At 40.5% G+C, this 16,282-nt stretch overlaps 1 protein-coding gene across 4 annotated transcripts in view; it reads left to right on the top strand.

The window, feature by feature from the left end:
- CDK17 (cyclin dependent kinase 17) overlaps positions 1 to 16,282 on the top strand; it is a 143,549-nt gene that overhangs the window by 76,679 nt on the left and 50,588 nt on the right. For all 4 annotated transcript variants that reach the window (XM_021006417.2, XM_021006416.2, XM_078146699.1 and 1 more), the window contains exons 3-4: positions 2,153 to 2,317; positions 6,996 to 7,129. In XM_021006417.2, the coding sequence (XP_020862076.1) occupies positions 2,153 to 2,317; positions 6,996 to 7,129 (299 nt within the window). The remainder of the gene's footprint in view (positions 1 to 2,152; positions 2,318 to 6,995; positions 7,130 to 16,282) is intronic.

Genomic DNA, 16,282 nt, shown 5'->3' with positions numbered 1-16,282 from the left:
TTTCTTTTCATCTCCAGCATGTAACATGGTGACTAGCACATAGAAGGAAGTTGATAAGTACTTGCTGCCTTGACTTGTATATATTTGTGTTTGTTGTCTTCCTCATTAGAACTAAGGCTCCCAGAGAGTAGAGATTGTGTCACTCTTGGTATTGTATCCCCCACATACCTAGCATTGTGTCTGACACTGAATGGCAAAGTGCTGGATTTGATGCCAGTAAGACTCAGATACTCACTTAGCCGTGTGCCCCTGGATAGTTCACTTAAACCTCTTGGAGCCTCAGTTTCCTCATCTGTGAAATGGGGATAATGATAATACCTGTCTGACAGGGTTGTTGTGAGGATCAAATGAAATGACAAAATGTAAAACACTTTGGAAACTTTGAAATTCTAAGAAATGCCATATTAGTATAACATTACATAAACACTGTCCAAAAGCATCATTAGGCTACATGTGCCAAGCTCCTGCTCTTCTTCTGTTATCCCTGAGGCATCGTGTCAGGCCAGGTAGTTCTCATTCTTCTGTGGTCATCTGCTGTCCATTGGGCACCCACATTAAGAGATGTTTGTGAGAGTAAATTAAAGGGGATCAAGGATTTGAATCCGCTACCCTCCTCCTTCAGTAAGTCACACTAGACTCTAGAGCCTCAGTATTTTTATATTACTGTTTTCTTCTGGTGAAATTGTACCCTTCTTGACTGTGAAGAATAGATTATTTTTGAGAAGCAAGTATTAAAAATGCTTCTCATTTGTCAGCTGAATCTTCAGCTAGAAATAGGGGTTTTTCTAGGGAAGAGCCAGCTTTTCTCATATATCTTCTAGGTATTGCTGCATTAAAAACTTTTTTTTAATCGTCCTTAGTGCATCCTTATTCCAGTCTGCCATCCTTTGAAGCCATACGGCTGCCCTTTGTATAGTGTGTTCTCGAAGTCCTGCTCAACCCAGCTGTGAACTGAGCTCAGCATGGGCCAAAGCAGCCCTACCCGCTCTGGTCAAGAGCCTAACGACTGAATTTTAAACTTGTGTTTCTAATTTCGATTTCCTAGGACTGTACCTTCCATTTGTCACATTGTTACTGCCAAACTGTCTTCCTTCCCCTAGCATTGTTGCACCAAAAGCTCTGTTTTTATAGAACCAGCTAAGAATAGTCCCTGGTGTATATTTGCACCTTTGTTTTACCATGGTTTAAATAAAAACCAGCATAAAAATGAGATTCTAAAAAGTGTCCAGTACTGTTATGTTAACACTGTAATTATTATTGTTGCTGCCTTTGTCAATGTTGTTGACGTTGTCAGTGCTGTTATTTCAGACTGGCTCCTTAAAATGCTTTGTTGGTCACAAACTGGTATGTATTTGGCTCCATTATTACCATTTACTGTACTTTTAAACATGTAATCATGAAGGCATCATTACTGGTTGACCAAGGTTCTATAATTTAATTTTTTTTTTTAAATATAAAGGTTTTCTGAATTCAGAATGATTGAAAACCTCTGGTCTGTACCCAATAACTGTGCATCTGATTCTGCCCTGATACAGTCTTGCACTGTTGTCCAGGTTGCCTACGTGGTTGCATCCACTGATCTTCTCCCAGACTCTGTTGCTAGCTACGGTAGTGTTAAGCTAGCATATCCTCAACCCGGGAGGGCCATGTGGTAGTGGTAGCTGCCCTTTATCTAGTGCTTTCTTAAGATTTACAAAATGCTTACCTCACGACTGTCCTTAGGGTAGATAACCCACAAATGTTTGTTGGTTGATTTGGAAATGAAAAGTACGTAGTGGGATTTTTTTTTAAAGAAAAATAAAATTAAAGGCAGCCTTAAAGTAAATTTAAAAATGGAAATAAAACTCTACAGGGAGCTTTAAAAGCATGTGATCAGATTTTCCAGATTAACTTGAACAAGAAAAAACTACTTAATGAAGCTTACGAGACCCTGAAAAATTGTAACTTGGAAGTCATAATTTAGGTGTGTTCATTATGGAGACTGAAAAGAATAAGAGTCATTTACAGAGATCTGCATAGTAACTTTCTTGTGTTTTTGTTGTTGTTGTTGTTGTTATCGTGTTGTTTGTTTGTTTGCTCCTTCAATTCCTCGGACGCCTTCCTGGAACTTGGGATGCACACGGAATGAAATGCTCGGCCGCGGGGACGATAGAACCCATTGTGAAGAATGGCAGGCCTCCAGCGTCACACAGCATGCACTCCTTCCTCCACCAGTACACCGGCTCTTTCAAGAAGCCCCCGCTGCGGAGACCACACAGTGTGATAGGGGGAAGCCTCGGCTCCTTCATGGCCATGCCCAGAAATGGAAGCAGACTCGGTAATTCATTGTGGATGTCTTACTTTCACTTTGCGGTCTAAACCTTAAAGCAGCGCCACTTGTTGATTTATGTGAACTTGCCGAGCAGACGCAGGCAACTTGATGAGCTCCTCTCCCCACCATTGCAGAGAGGAGCAAGCGGCAGGAAGTTAGACCGAGGAGAGGGATGTAGGCACAGTGACAGTTCATTGTTACTGAGGAAGAAGGCAGAAAGCACGGGAAAAGAAAAACCCCTCAGCTGAAGGCTCAGCAGTCCAGACCCTCACGCGGTGGAGCGCAGTCATCCGTTTTACCCCAGGATCTTAGTCCCTCGCGATTTCGTTGTCCTAGGTACTCCTTCCAGTGGAATGGATCAGTAGCTTTCCTCCTTGTCCTGGCCATCTTGGAGAGGTGCTGTGTCCCCCAAACCCTCCACACATGTTACTTGGTGACCAGCTTTCTGGTGAAAAGCCTCTCTGATTTCAGCTTGACAGTCCTCAGATATGACAAACACAGAGTTCATCTCTGAACCTGTCCTGGCTGATTTTTCAGTTCCATGTGACTCATCAGAACTTGTGCTCTGAGGGCATAGCCATGGTGACCCCGTAGTCTAAAGTGAGACACTAGAGCACATTAGTGGAAGACATACAGAAGGCAGGAGAATGGGAAAACACATCTTAGAAAGATTTCTGCCAAATGGTTTATAATTTAAAAAGTTATATCCATTTAAAGGGCTAAAATTAGTTATTTGGAAACTATAGTTATGTGGAATGGCTTCATTCCTTAATAATAAATATTAATTGTTCACGTTGAATATGTGGCTTTTAATTCCCGAGTTCAAAGTAAGCTTTGGAAATTCATTACTGGTATGAAATAATCATAGGAACAACTGTAAGAAGGAATGGGTGTCTCATATAAGTTTTGAGTAAAGTTATGATTCATGGTACTGGTTAACAACATCAGTTTCACATACTTTGGAATGTGGGCTAGTTACAAAACACTGGAAGTACTTGAATATCGATGATCAGAAAATAATGGCCTACTGGTTGTTATTTGAAAGTTTGAAAGATTTCTAAAAAGCTCAGCTCAGTTTTCTGATCATATTTTTATGTGGCTCTCATATATTTTTATGTATCATACATATTCGCATATATATTATAGTACAGTGTGTGTGTGTGTGTGTGTATAATTTATCCTTTTAACCATTATCTTGGTATTTATGAATAATCTTTAGGGACAAAAGCTGATTTTTCTATTAAATAATCTATTGAACTTGGTCATAGGCCGCTTTGTTTTCTGGTTAACAAGACCAATTTCTGCATTGAATTCTTTTATGTGGTTTAATCTTTCTCTTAGCTCTAAATATAAACAAATCTAGTTAAGAAAAGGGTAGTTAGAAGTCTGTAAAATTCTAGGCTTCTTTAATTATTCTTATCAGCATAATTTTAAGGAATAATTGGATAAATTTCCTTTAAGGTTAGATATTTGGTCTTCTGGTTCAGAAAACGTGGCAGTTCAAGCCACCTGTCAGCTGGCCAATCTATAATACTTAGTTTTGAGAAGTATTTAATGTCAGGTTTCAATTTCTATTGTTAGATATTGATTTTTTTTTCTCTTTATAGAAATTGTTTTGTTTTGTGGGGTTTTTTTGGCCAGACCAGTGATTTCATTGTTGTAGGAGTTTCCTGGTCAGGATGTTGCTCTCCCACTCTTCTCCAGCTTACTGTCTTGGAGAATTGTCTGGAACCCTCACGGAGAGGGGCAGGGATCTTGCCCAGGGTCACAGCTTTCTGTCTTAGTGGTTGAACTTGAACCCCCATTTCCTTGGCTTCAGGGACTGGATCTCTATCCACTATGTTAGTTTAGGCTTCTTTTTTTTTTTTAAACAAGATATATATTGAACAATTCTAAGATGCAAAGATGATCATCTTAACAAGGCTTTCACTGATTTAAAGTTTTTCAACTGCATAAAATATCTCATTAACTTGCCCTAGACTTGTATTCATATTTTCTAAGAATATTTTTCTAGGGCAAAAAGAAATGGAAGTATATTGCTAAATGTAATATAGTTCTGTTAGCTAATATAAAATCGAAAGATGTTTGGTTGGACAATTTAAGAGCAAAGCTTTTTATGAAAAACTTCATCGATGTGAAAAATGGGGGGAAATCAAAGAAAAGACAAACATGGATTATCATCACCATTCCATATGATTTTTAATTTACATGTACAAATTAGAGGAACAACTACGTTGTTTAAAATTTCATTTCATATTTATTGATTATATCACGTTGTTTTCTGAATAAATTCCTTCACTTATATATTTTTTTAAAGACAGTTGGGGTTCAGTGACTTGCCCAGGGTCACACAGCTAGTAAGTGACAAGTATTTGGTTTGAGGCCAGATTTGAACTCAGGTCCTCCTGACTTCAGGGCCGGTGCATTATCCACTGTGCCACCTAGCTTCCCCCAAATTCCTTCATTTATAATAAATTTATATCTTGAGAACAACATATCAAGCCCTTATGAAGTATCTCTAGTGTAGAAAAGCATAGTAGGTCCCAGAAGAGATACAAAGTTTAGATTAAATGGGGTTCCTGCCCTAATGTGATTTACTGACTGTTAGAGAGGAATGAGAACCATATACAGAGGACTACAGTGGGTGCTAAGAGCTTTAGGGCAATGTCCACAGAATACTCTCAGAGGTGCCAAGTCAGAAGGGTTGTTCCTGACTGGGGAGTGCCTGGGAAATCTTCATTTGGCTTCTAAAGGATGGATAAGAATTAAATGAAGATGAGGAAAGTGGGGCATGCATTGTAGGCATAACAGGCAGAGGGAGCAAAGGCGTTGAAATAGAAAAGTTAAAGGAATATTCAAGATCAAATTTAGCTAGAACATAGAGTACTTGAAAATAGGCTGGCATCAGACTGTGGAGATAGTTGAGTAGAAGACAAGGTGTAGTGACTGGGTCACGGGGAGCTATGGATGATTTTTGAGCAAAGCAGTGTCACGCCATGGCCAGATCTGTGTATAAGAAAGTAGAAGTCTGGCAATGCTTTAAGAGATGTATTTGAACGGAGATTGGGTGGATATACGATTGCCTGTTAGGAGATTATGACGGTGATTGAGGCAGGTGGTAATGCAGGGGAGAATAATGACATTCACCAAGCATTTTAAATGTTTATTGATTTATACACACACATCTGAATGGATATACACACCCAAACACACATTTGCTTTTTAACATTCTTTTTAAAAAGGTTTTTTTATGGTTATTAATGTAGCTGACTTCAGTAAACAGACCTTTTCCTAAGAAGTTACAATTCTCTCATTTCTTCAGTGGTCCCAAAGCTATGAATTATTACATCTACTTTGGATACTTCATTATTAGATCATTGTAACTTTAAAAAATTAAATGTCTATGTAATTTTTTTTTCTTGAGCTATGTACTTCTTAAGTGGAATTAATAAATATTCGTTGTTGGGTCATTAACATGTATATTCCTACTTTTATTTTTTTTCTGAGCAGTGATCTATAAAATCCAACCCGATGACCACTGTCGTGAGACAGAAAAGACAGAAGTGTATTTTCATCTTTTTGAGGCAAGGCTTGTGAAACAGTTAATTCCTAAAACGTTGGGGTGTTTAATATGTCACTCATAACTTCTTTTGTAAAGAATTAGAAATGTCAGCTTAGCAAATTAGCATTATTCAGAACTAACTTTTAAAAATTTAAATGTAAACAAAACTTTTGGAAATATAGGACTATATGTTGAAGAGACAGGGCTGGAAATTTGACAATCCTTATATTCAGATGATGGTTGGTATCAGAGTAGGTGAGCTCCTCAAGCAGTTGAGTGTGGAGTGAACCTATGAAGAGAAAAGAGGGCAGAGGGTAGAACTTTGTGGCATGCATAGTTATGGTTCAGGAAGTCAGTCCAAGGAATGAAAAAATCGGTCAGAGAAACAGAAGTTTCAAGGGAGTGTGGGTGGTCAGCAGTGCTAAATGCAGCCAAGAATCAGGCTTGAGGAGGACTGGGAAAGCACCATGGAGCTTTGTCAGGGGCTGCAGCAGTGACCTTAAGGACAGCAGTTGGTGTGAAAAGCCCCACGGTGGGGAACAGGTGAAAGAGAAGTAGAGTCAGCAGGTACAGAACACACCAACAGGCTGGCCACTGAACAGAACAAGAGCAGCAGAATGGTTCACTTCAGTGCCTTGATTTAGTCAGGATTGAATTTAAGCTAATTTGGGCTGGTTGAGAATTCATTTCTTGTTTCAGCTGTTGACAGATAAATCAGAAAATAATTAATATAAGGGTTGGAGGAGGTGTACAGTTTTTTTTAATTTTATTTTCTGTAGTTTTCAGATAAGATGTTCATTACTTTTTAAACATATGTAATAAGTTTTCTCAAATATAAAAAGAGATGAAATGATCCTTTATAAAACCTGCACTTTGGACTTCAAAATACGAGCTATTAACTAGAATTACTTTGATAAATGATGTTGTTTTAGTATCCAGTTAATGAAGTACCTTTAATAATAGACTTAGTTCTTAGAATTTAAATGAAACATCATTACATAATTTTTGCAATTTGGCTAAAAAATTAAATTATAATTTGACTTGTAATAATTGAAAACATGCTTCGCGAGGGGTTTAATCTATCCTGTAAGGAAAATAATGTGCTTTTTTTTTATGGCTCAGATATTGTTCATGAAAATTTAAAAATGGGATCAGATGGTGAAAGTGACCAAGCTTCAGGGACTTCATCGGATGAAGTACAGTCTCCCACGGGTGTTTGTCTCAGAAACCGGATACATAGACGAATCTCTATGGAGGTAATACTTTTTCTCGTTAATACACACCAAATAATGTCTGTTGAATCATTCTAAAATCAGTATATTTACATGATTGAAGAAACTACAGTCATGGGTTATTTAGATGTTTGTGTGTTTTGGTAATCTGATAACCTAAAGGCAATGTTTGTAGCCTAGCAAATATGAGTCAGCTAATTATAGAGAAGGGGCTGTTGCCTTTTGTTGGGCATTGCCTGAAAATCCAAGCTCGTATTCATTGTACCAAGGTATTTTGTAACTGGGAACCTTTTGATACAGACAGATTCTTTTTAATAAATCTGAACCTTTGTTTTGGCTTCATGTCTTTGAGAATTCAGCCTGACTCCTTTTTGTTGCATGTGGACTGAGTTTTACATGACCGTAGTAAGGGTGTGTGACTCTTTCCTCGCTTCTCCCCATTTCTTTAAACAGATATTCTAAGACATAAGGCAAAAAAACAAGTAAGTACTTCATAAATAACATGTAGATACTGTCTAATACCTGTTTCCATTGCACGTACAGTATGTGCCTGTTTCTCCATTCAAAGTAATAAGATGGTTGTTTATTTTTCTTTATCAGATTTATATTATAACTGTCAGGGGCAGGCAATATCCTTTCACAGTTATCTTTAGGCTGAATTCTAGAATAGTTTTGTTTTTTTAAACAACTGCAAAAAGACAGGTTCAGTGCCTTTGCAGAAATAAATGATTGTACTTGATATTCCAGACCTTCTCTTCGCTTCTCAGCCTTTTCCCTGCCCTACGACCCCCTGCTCTCCACTGTAGATGAAGAATTGGCCTCATACTTTCCTGGAAAGATTGAGGCTGTTGACCATTAATTTACTCTGTCCCTTTTGCTGTTGAGGCTGGCCTCCCTACATGTGCCCTTGATCCCGCCTCCTTCTGGATTCTTTGGCTGATTGGATCCTCAGTGGGGATTGCATCCCCACGCTTCAGCTTCTCCTTGTCCATTGGCTCCTCCTTTATGGACTTCAAACATGCCTAGCTGTCCCCATCTTCAGAAAGCCTGCACTAGACTCCACTGTTCCTGAAACATCGCATTATACGTATCTGGCCTCCCTGTCTCATCCATACTCCTAGAAAAAGCTCTTAATCCTCGGTGCTTGCACTTCTCTCGCTCCCTAACTCTCTGCAGTCTGGTTTCTGACATCTTCACTCTGTTGAAATTGTTCTTGCCGGAGTTAGCGGTGATGCCTTCATTTCCAGGTCTTCTGGTCTTCTCTTAGTTCTCATCCTTCTTGACTGCTCTGTGCATTTGTCGCTGTTGATCACTCTCTCCTCCTGTATACATTCTCCCTCTCCTTAGCTGGCTCATTACTCATTTCTTTGATTATTAGTGATTTGGAGTGTTTTTCATATACTTTATGGATGGTTTGCAGTCTTGCTTCTATTCATACTTTGCCTAATGGAGAATGACTGTGTTTTTGTGTCAGTTCCCTATATGTCTTGGATACCTAACTTTCATCAGAGACATTTGATGCAGAGATTCTCCCTCCCATACTCCCATTGGATGTTTCTTTCCTTATTCTATGTACATTCATTTTGTTCATGCAAAAGCTTAAATTTTTTTTTTTTTTGGTAATAGAAATTGTCTGTTTTGTCTTTTGTGATCTCCTCTGTTCCTTGTTTGGTTATGAATTCTTCCCCAGTCATGGATCTGGAAAAGGAATACTTCACTCTGTCATACTTTCTTTACTTAACCATTGCATAGAGTATGAACAATAAATATTGGAGCCAGTTAACTATTATCCCCAGTTCTTTTCCCTGTTTCCCCATAAGAATTATTGGATACCTCCTCTGTTGTTTTATCCATACCATTCCATTTGTTCTCCATATTCTTCTGTTTTGAGGTTTTATTTGAGCTCTGTGCCCTCAGCGCATTATTATATTTGGGGCAAACTACTAGACTCGGTAGTTTTAACTATTTCATCCTTCTATAGGAATTGTCACAATGTCATATTTTTTTCTCTCCATCCATAATAGAAATCATTAATAAGATTGAGGATCATAGAGCTTGAAAGGTTAACTGTGCTCAGTGCTTTCATTTTATAGGGGAATTGAGGAACAGAAAGATAAATTTGTGTTTAACTTAAGTCAGCACCCAAGATAGCTCGGGTGCTGGCCCCATGACTTGGAGCTCAGTGCTCTTCTCTGTTATGTGTGTGTGTGCAGGTCTGAGGTGGCTTTTCTAGTCATATCTTGGGCTTTTGTCCCTAGATAACCACTTGTTTCTTCCCTATAGGGATAACCAAAGGCCTTATTCGTTCCATTGTTCATACCTACTTACGCTCTTCACCCAAATTAACATCTACTTAATTCAGATACTCCTGCTAAAACGCTGAAACTTTTAAAGTCAAATTGGCCATTTAATCTTGGTGAATTTAAAAAAAAAAGCTAACTGTAGTCTTAAAATGTTTCCAAGTGAAGTTTTAAGAAAAAGATTATGAGAAATGATGATTAGGTAGATGTTACTATGACTATTGATGAGCTTATTAAACATGATACTATATTAACCTCTGTAGATCTTATTCTAATGAATAAGTTGTTTCCTCTGAAATTCAAATATTTTCATGTAAGCCCTTTTCACAGAGTCTTTGTCCCCATTTCATAGAAGATAAAGCATAGAGAAGTCATGATCTGACATGGGCCACCTAAGTTTAGTAGCGGTATGTAAGTAGAAAGGATGTATTAATGGCAAGATTGACATTTGACTACCTACAAGTCAGACCTTATTTCCTGGCATCCTTCAACATGCACAGTAAGCTATTGTCTGATAAGACACCCTGACTTTTAAGTTTTGCTAAAACAATGAAAAATCCTGGTTTCGTTTTCTAACAGGAGATCAAATTGCTGATTTGGTTTTGTATGCTACAAGTACACGCTATCTTTCTTTTCCTTGAAGGAAAGTCTGTAATAAATTGCCTTCTCCGTTGGGAAATTTGATACGTTGCCTCTTAGGAGTGTCCCAGGCAGACTTACAGTGATGAGCAATGAAATCATATTATGTTATTAAGTCCAGAGCAGAATTTGGAGTTCTGTGTTCTGTTCTTGGTCTGTAGCTGTTTGAATTGAAGCAATGAATGAAAAGCCTCTCCTTTTCTTGTATTCTTTGTTTTCTAAAAGAAGAAAAGCATTTTCCTTATACTTTGATGTTGAACATGTTTTCAAGCCACTCTGAATTCATATTGTGAACACTCAAAGGTATTTATTGTAGCAGATGTATAGATTTATTTACAAATACATTGTCTTTACTAGAAATATGCAAGGAGAATAAGAATTTACTTTAGAGTACTCCTCATGTAAATAGCTCTTTTTAGCCATGATGTGGCATAGTGAACAGTGTGACAAACTGCAGTCAGGATGACATGAGCTTGAATCTCTCCTTAGATATTTAGTAGCGATATGACACTAATCCGTCCCAGCCTCAACTTCCTCATTTGTAAAATGGGGATAATAATAAAACCCACTTCTTAGGATTTATTGTAAGGATCAAAAAGCCTTTTTCAGATCTTAATGCATAAGTTCATTTATTTGTTTGCTGGTTTATTGTTGTTGTTATTGACCTTGGAGATGGATCTTTAGGATATGTATGCCCCTATTTGTTGTCATATATTTTTGAAATATGCCCACCCCACCTGCATTGAAGTTAGAATTTTCACAGTGTGACTCTTACTCATAGGATCTTATCCAGAAGGAACTTCAGAGTCCACCTAGTTCACCTGTACCTGACTGGAAATCCCCTTTCCATCATTTCAGACCTTCACTTGATCATGTCCAATTGGGGGACACCAAGCCTTCTGAGGCTGCCATTTCTTTTTTGGACCATGCTCGTGGTTAATGTTTAGCCACATTTGCCTCTCTTCAATTGTAACTGATTATTTCTTGTTCTTCCATTTGCAGCCAAGAGGAACAAATCTTAATTCAACTCTTCCACATCACAGTCTTTCGGTAGTTGTGGACAGCCATCTCTAAGTTTTCTTTTCTTCTAGGGGAAACAATCCAATTCCTTCAACCAAATTCAATCCTATACATGATCGTTCTGGTCAATCTCTTATCCCTTCACCCCAAGTAAAAACACCATTTTTATGTGGGGAAAAAATTATTGTACTTAGCATTTTCCTCATGAAAACAATTGTTTTGCCATTTCACAAGAAAATTGTTGGCTAATATCCAGAAAATTTTGCATATTTTCTAAACTCCTGTAAACCAGAGCTTCCATTAGGCTAGACCATTTAGATCTCTGATTTGATCTTGTTAACCCTGTTGTATAATGAAGTAATGAACAACTGATATAAGATGTCAGAATAATGATGTTGATATTAAATCAGTTCAGATTGTCAGGGGCATGCTTTTTTTTAGCCAGTTACTTAGATTGATACTAGTGCTATTATTAATGGAGGTTCAGCAGAGAAGAAGCAATTGCAGAATTTTCCTCCCAACAGATGATTTATTCTTTTTCAGTGATATTGTAGATGTGTTGCTCCAACTTCCAGACTTCTTTTAAAATTATGTCACCCTTTTTATAGCCTACAAATCTCTGAAAGTGGTTCATTTCTGTAAAAACCTAATATGACAGACCACTATTTACAGATGTAGATAAAACTGGCATCTGATTAATACGAGGGCAATTTTCATTGCAAATACGTATTTTAGGGATGAAATTCTAATTCCTATTGAAAACAGCTCTGTGTTGAAGCTGTCTCTTCAGCTGATGTCCTTCCTTAATTCAAAGAGTGTTTATTCCTCTCTGCTTTTAGGCACAAGATTCTGTGCTCGGTGCCAAGGAGAGTTGTGTTTGTACATAGTGACAATACCTCTGCCCTTTGGGAGGCCAGGTCTGAAGGGAGGCTGCAGCATGGGCTCCAGTAAATAGGATTCCTGTTTACACATCAGAGATAGGGAATAGAGATTCAAAGCATTCTAGGAAAATTTGAGAAGGCAGAGATCATTTTCCACTGAAGCGGGGTAGCTGAACTTGTCCTTGAAAGAAGGTAAAGTTGTTGGAAGAGGCTTCCTGCATTTCAGACCTGGGAGTGGCCTGCATAATTCACAGAAGCCAGAGGTGATAGGATCGATAATTGAATTTGAGTGAAAGCGTACTTGAAGGGGAAAACAAATCTTGAGCCATGTGTGTAGGGTGGGGGGAGGTGGGGGAGGATAGCTGGAAAGGGAACTTCCAACTGGTGTGGAAATGGAGGGAAGAGCAGAGAGGTTAAGGGACTTGCCTACGGCCACACAGGTATTGGCAGAGTCTGATTTCTTTAAAAAAGATTTTTTTGAAGGCCAATCTCCTTATCTCATCCAGGATGAAAGATGTAGTCTTGGGCCAAGTCCCACTATGATCTGCATGGGAGCTTTGACCTGCTTTATCTCTGACCTGGCCTGCCTGTCTGGTTGGGGGCCGGAGGCGGTACTCAGTTCACACACCCAGTCAGTTTTGGCTACTGCAGCTGAAGAGGTGGACTGGCCCATAGCAGGGCTTCTAGACGGGCACCAACATGCCCCACTCTGAAGATTCAAAGCCAAGCCTGTAGACTCCACCTCCAGTACCATTCGCACTGATGGTAAAGGCTGGGCTAAGAAGCGTGGGTGAAGTACAAGGTGGTAGTGCCCTCCATTGGTGTTTTGTTTATTTGCAACTGGGGTTAAGTGATTTGACCAGGGTCACACAGCTAGTAAGTGTCAAGTGTTTGGTCTGAAGCTGGGTTTGAACTCAGATCCTCCTGACTTTACTGTGACACTTGCCATGAAGGGTGTGTTGCCATTGACAGAAGTGGGTGTGTTGTTGCATTCAAGGTGCCTTCAGGATATGTAATAGAAAGTCTGGCTGGCAGTTGGTGGTTAAAGACTAGATCAGGAGAAAGGCGGGGGCTGGACACGCAGACCTGGGAGTCATACTTAACAGATCTAGAGTTGGGAGGGATGTCAGAAGCCATGTAGGCCAATCCCATTTCACAGATGCAGAAACTGAGGTTGAGGGAGCCAAAGTGATTGCCCAGGGTCACACAGATTGCAGTTATCAGAGACAAGATTTGAACTCTCATCCTCTGACTCCAGGTCAGTGCTTTTTTCAGCAAGCTAATTCAGTCAGGCAGACGTGAGTTCAAATACCAGCAAAGTCTGTGTGACCCTGGGCAAGTCAGTTCCTTTCAGTTTTCTCACTTCACATCTGCACTGGTAAAGGGAGTTTCTTCACTAGAAGCTCCCTAAACCAGTAGAATCGCAGATTCAGGCAAGTGAACACAGAGGCATTCTTTTTCAGATACATGGAAGTGCTTCTGTAGTAACCACCAAGCATTTATTAAGAACCTGCTTTGTTCCTGGAAGTGGGCAAGGTGTTGGGGATACAGGGATAAAGAATGAAATAGGCCCTAAAGGGTTTTTGGAGGACAGCAGGAAAGGCTTCATTCCAGAGATGGCCCTTGTACTGCATCTTAAAGGAAGAGTGCATTCCAGGTCTGTGGGATGGGCCATACAAAAGAATGGAGACAGCAAAGTCAGTGTGGACCAGTTTTCCTGGCTCTCAGAGTGTGTGTGTGTGGGAATAATGTCCATTGAGTTTCCAAAGGTTGTTTGGGGCTAGATTGTGTAGGACTCAAAGAGCTAAACTGAGGAAGGGTTTTAGTATTGGATCTTTGAGGCAATAGGAAGACCCTGGAGTTTGATTGAGTACAGGAGTGACATGGTCAGATCTGCTGATAAGGAAAATTCCCTTGGCTGCAGTGTGAAGGATTGACTGAAATGGAAGAGGCTTGAATCAGAAAGACCCCCTCTGGAGCCTAGGCAAGGTGAGGAGGGTGTGAGCTGAGGGGCAGTGAGGGCCAGATCGAGAAGGGAGGGACCTGAGAGATGGGAAGGATGGTGAGACCTTCTGCAGAAAGAGGGAAGTTGGGGGTGGGGCAGGAGAGTGTTGGGGGGAAGATGGCGAGCTCAGCTGGGAGTTTGAAGTGTCCTGCAGGCACTTGGTGACGTTGGACTAAAGTTTAGGGGAGGGACGTGTGCTGGATATGTACAGATATATAGATCCAGATGTCATAAAGGCCCTTATGCCAGAACCTTGGGAGCCATTGTTGTAGGCAATAGGAAGCACGTGAAGGCTTTGGAGCAGGGAGTGAACTGTTCATATATGTGCATTGGAAAGAGTATTTTAGCCATTTTGTGATGGATGGGGGTGAAAATTGAAGTCAGAACTGTTGCATCTTAGATTTAATGCTGGGAGGGACTAGAAAGATTTTCTGCTCCTGTTCCCCATAGCGCCTCTTCCTCACCCCTCATTTTACAGATTAGGGAGCCAAGATCTGGAGAGGTTAAGAGACTCACCCTTTGTCATACACTCAGTCTGGACATAGCCAAGATTTGAACCTATGTCCACTGTTCTTTCCAGTCCACCCTGAGACCAGTTTGGAGGCTGGTTTAATAATCTAGATGACAGAACAGTGAGGACTTGATTTAGCTTGGCAGTTGATCGGTAGGACTGGACAATAGATTGGATGTGGGGAGAGATTTTTGAGGCTAGGTTATTAGGAATATGGTACAGCCACATAATTAGGAAGATTGGGTGGACTGACAGGTTAGTTTAGAGGGAGAGGTGATGAATTCCACTGGGGACATGTTCAGTTTGTGGTACTGGTGGGACATCCAGCCATTAATGCCTAGTGCACTATTGGAAATGTGAGAGGAGAGCTCAGGGAAGACACTGGGGCTTGGGTCAGATTGAGGATTCATCTGAATAAAGATTTTAATGGAAACTATGGGAGTGGTTGAGATTACCGAGAGGGCTGAGTGGAGAAGAGAACTGAGAACAGAGCTTACTGGCTAGTGACCATCGAGGGTCTCAGAAAGCCAGCCAGCAGACAAAGAAAGGATTCTTCCCTACACTGAAGGAGTCGCCATTCTAACGCTAGAGATGACAGATGTGTGCCTGAGCATACACAGAATGCAGGGGTGCAGGGGAGGGCACAGCTTCACATGGAAGGGGGCTGTACATGGTAGACATGAGGAAGGAAGTGCATTCCATAGGGATGGTCCATACCAAAGGGCTATAGGGGAGGAACAGAGGAAATGCCAGTTTGGCTGGATCATGGTGGAGTAATGTCCTTGGGGCCAGACTGTCAGAAGCTGAAAAATGCTCCATAGAGGGGTTCCTGTTTGATCCTGGAGATAATAGGGAGCCCCTGGAGGATATTAAACGAGAGGATAACCTGGTTTTGGCACTTGTGTGGAGAATAGACTGGAGTGAGGAGAAACCTGATGTAGCTAGAAGACCAGTTAGAAGGATTCTGTAGTCTTGAAGCAAGAGATGATACAGGCCCGAGCCAAGATGTGCAGACTGTGATCTATGTAGGAATAGAGAGGAAAGGTTGAAATCAAGAGATAGGAGACAGCTTGCCTGTATCCACAAGAAGAGGGTGGAGGGCTTGTCTGCAGGAAGACCCTGAGAAGGCAGACGTGAGGAAAAGGGACTCTGCAGGGCGTGAGGAAAGAGGGAGGTGATGGCTTGAGGCAGGCGAAGGGTCACGTGATCGGGACCATTTTTTTATATGGTCTTTCAACAAATAATCATTGAACAAGGCCCTGGGGGTGGGGGACAAGGGCTTCCAGCTAGGCATTAGCACAGTTCCTGCCCCCAGGTTAGCATATATTCTAGTAAGGCAGGTAAAGACAGACAGAAATAACAGACACTGACCGTGTTGTGTACTGCTGATGAAAAGGATGTCATCTAAGAAATGCAGAGAGAAAGGGGTGTCATTTCTGACTGAAGCAGTCAAGCCTTGAAGAACAGGGAGGATTTCTTCTGATGGTGATTCTAAGGCAGGAGGAAGGGCATGGGCAAAAACATGGACTTGGGGAAAGTAAGTGTAAGGCATATTTGACTGGTCTGTGAAATATGAGTAGGGGAATAATAGAAGATGTGAAGGGTTAAGGGATTCCGGTTTTATTTGGCTGGCAATGGGGAGCCATTGAAGATTTATGAGTAGGACTGGTCATTCAGCAGCAGCTGGTAGTACATTATCTGGCAAGTCCTGTCTAAAGGCACTTTAGATTGCTGTGAGCAAACAGTCTTGTTGCTGCCTGGGCCTTTGCCAGTGAGTTAGCGCAGCCCTTGGACCAGAAGCTCCTCCTCACTGTGGCTGGG

This window comes from Phascolarctos cinereus, unplaced genomic scaffold (assembly GCF_003287225.1).
Source record: "Phascolarctos cinereus isolate Bilbo 61053 unplaced genomic scaffold, phaCin_HiC Scaffold_1;HRSCAF=81, whole genome shotgun sequence".
In the NCBI taxonomy this organism is placed as follows: Eukaryota; Metazoa; Chordata; class Mammalia; order Diprotodontia; family Phascolarctidae; genus Phascolarctos; species Phascolarctos cinereus.
Note: the sequence above shows the minus strand (reverse complement) of the source record. Positions and strands in the feature narration are given on the sequence as shown.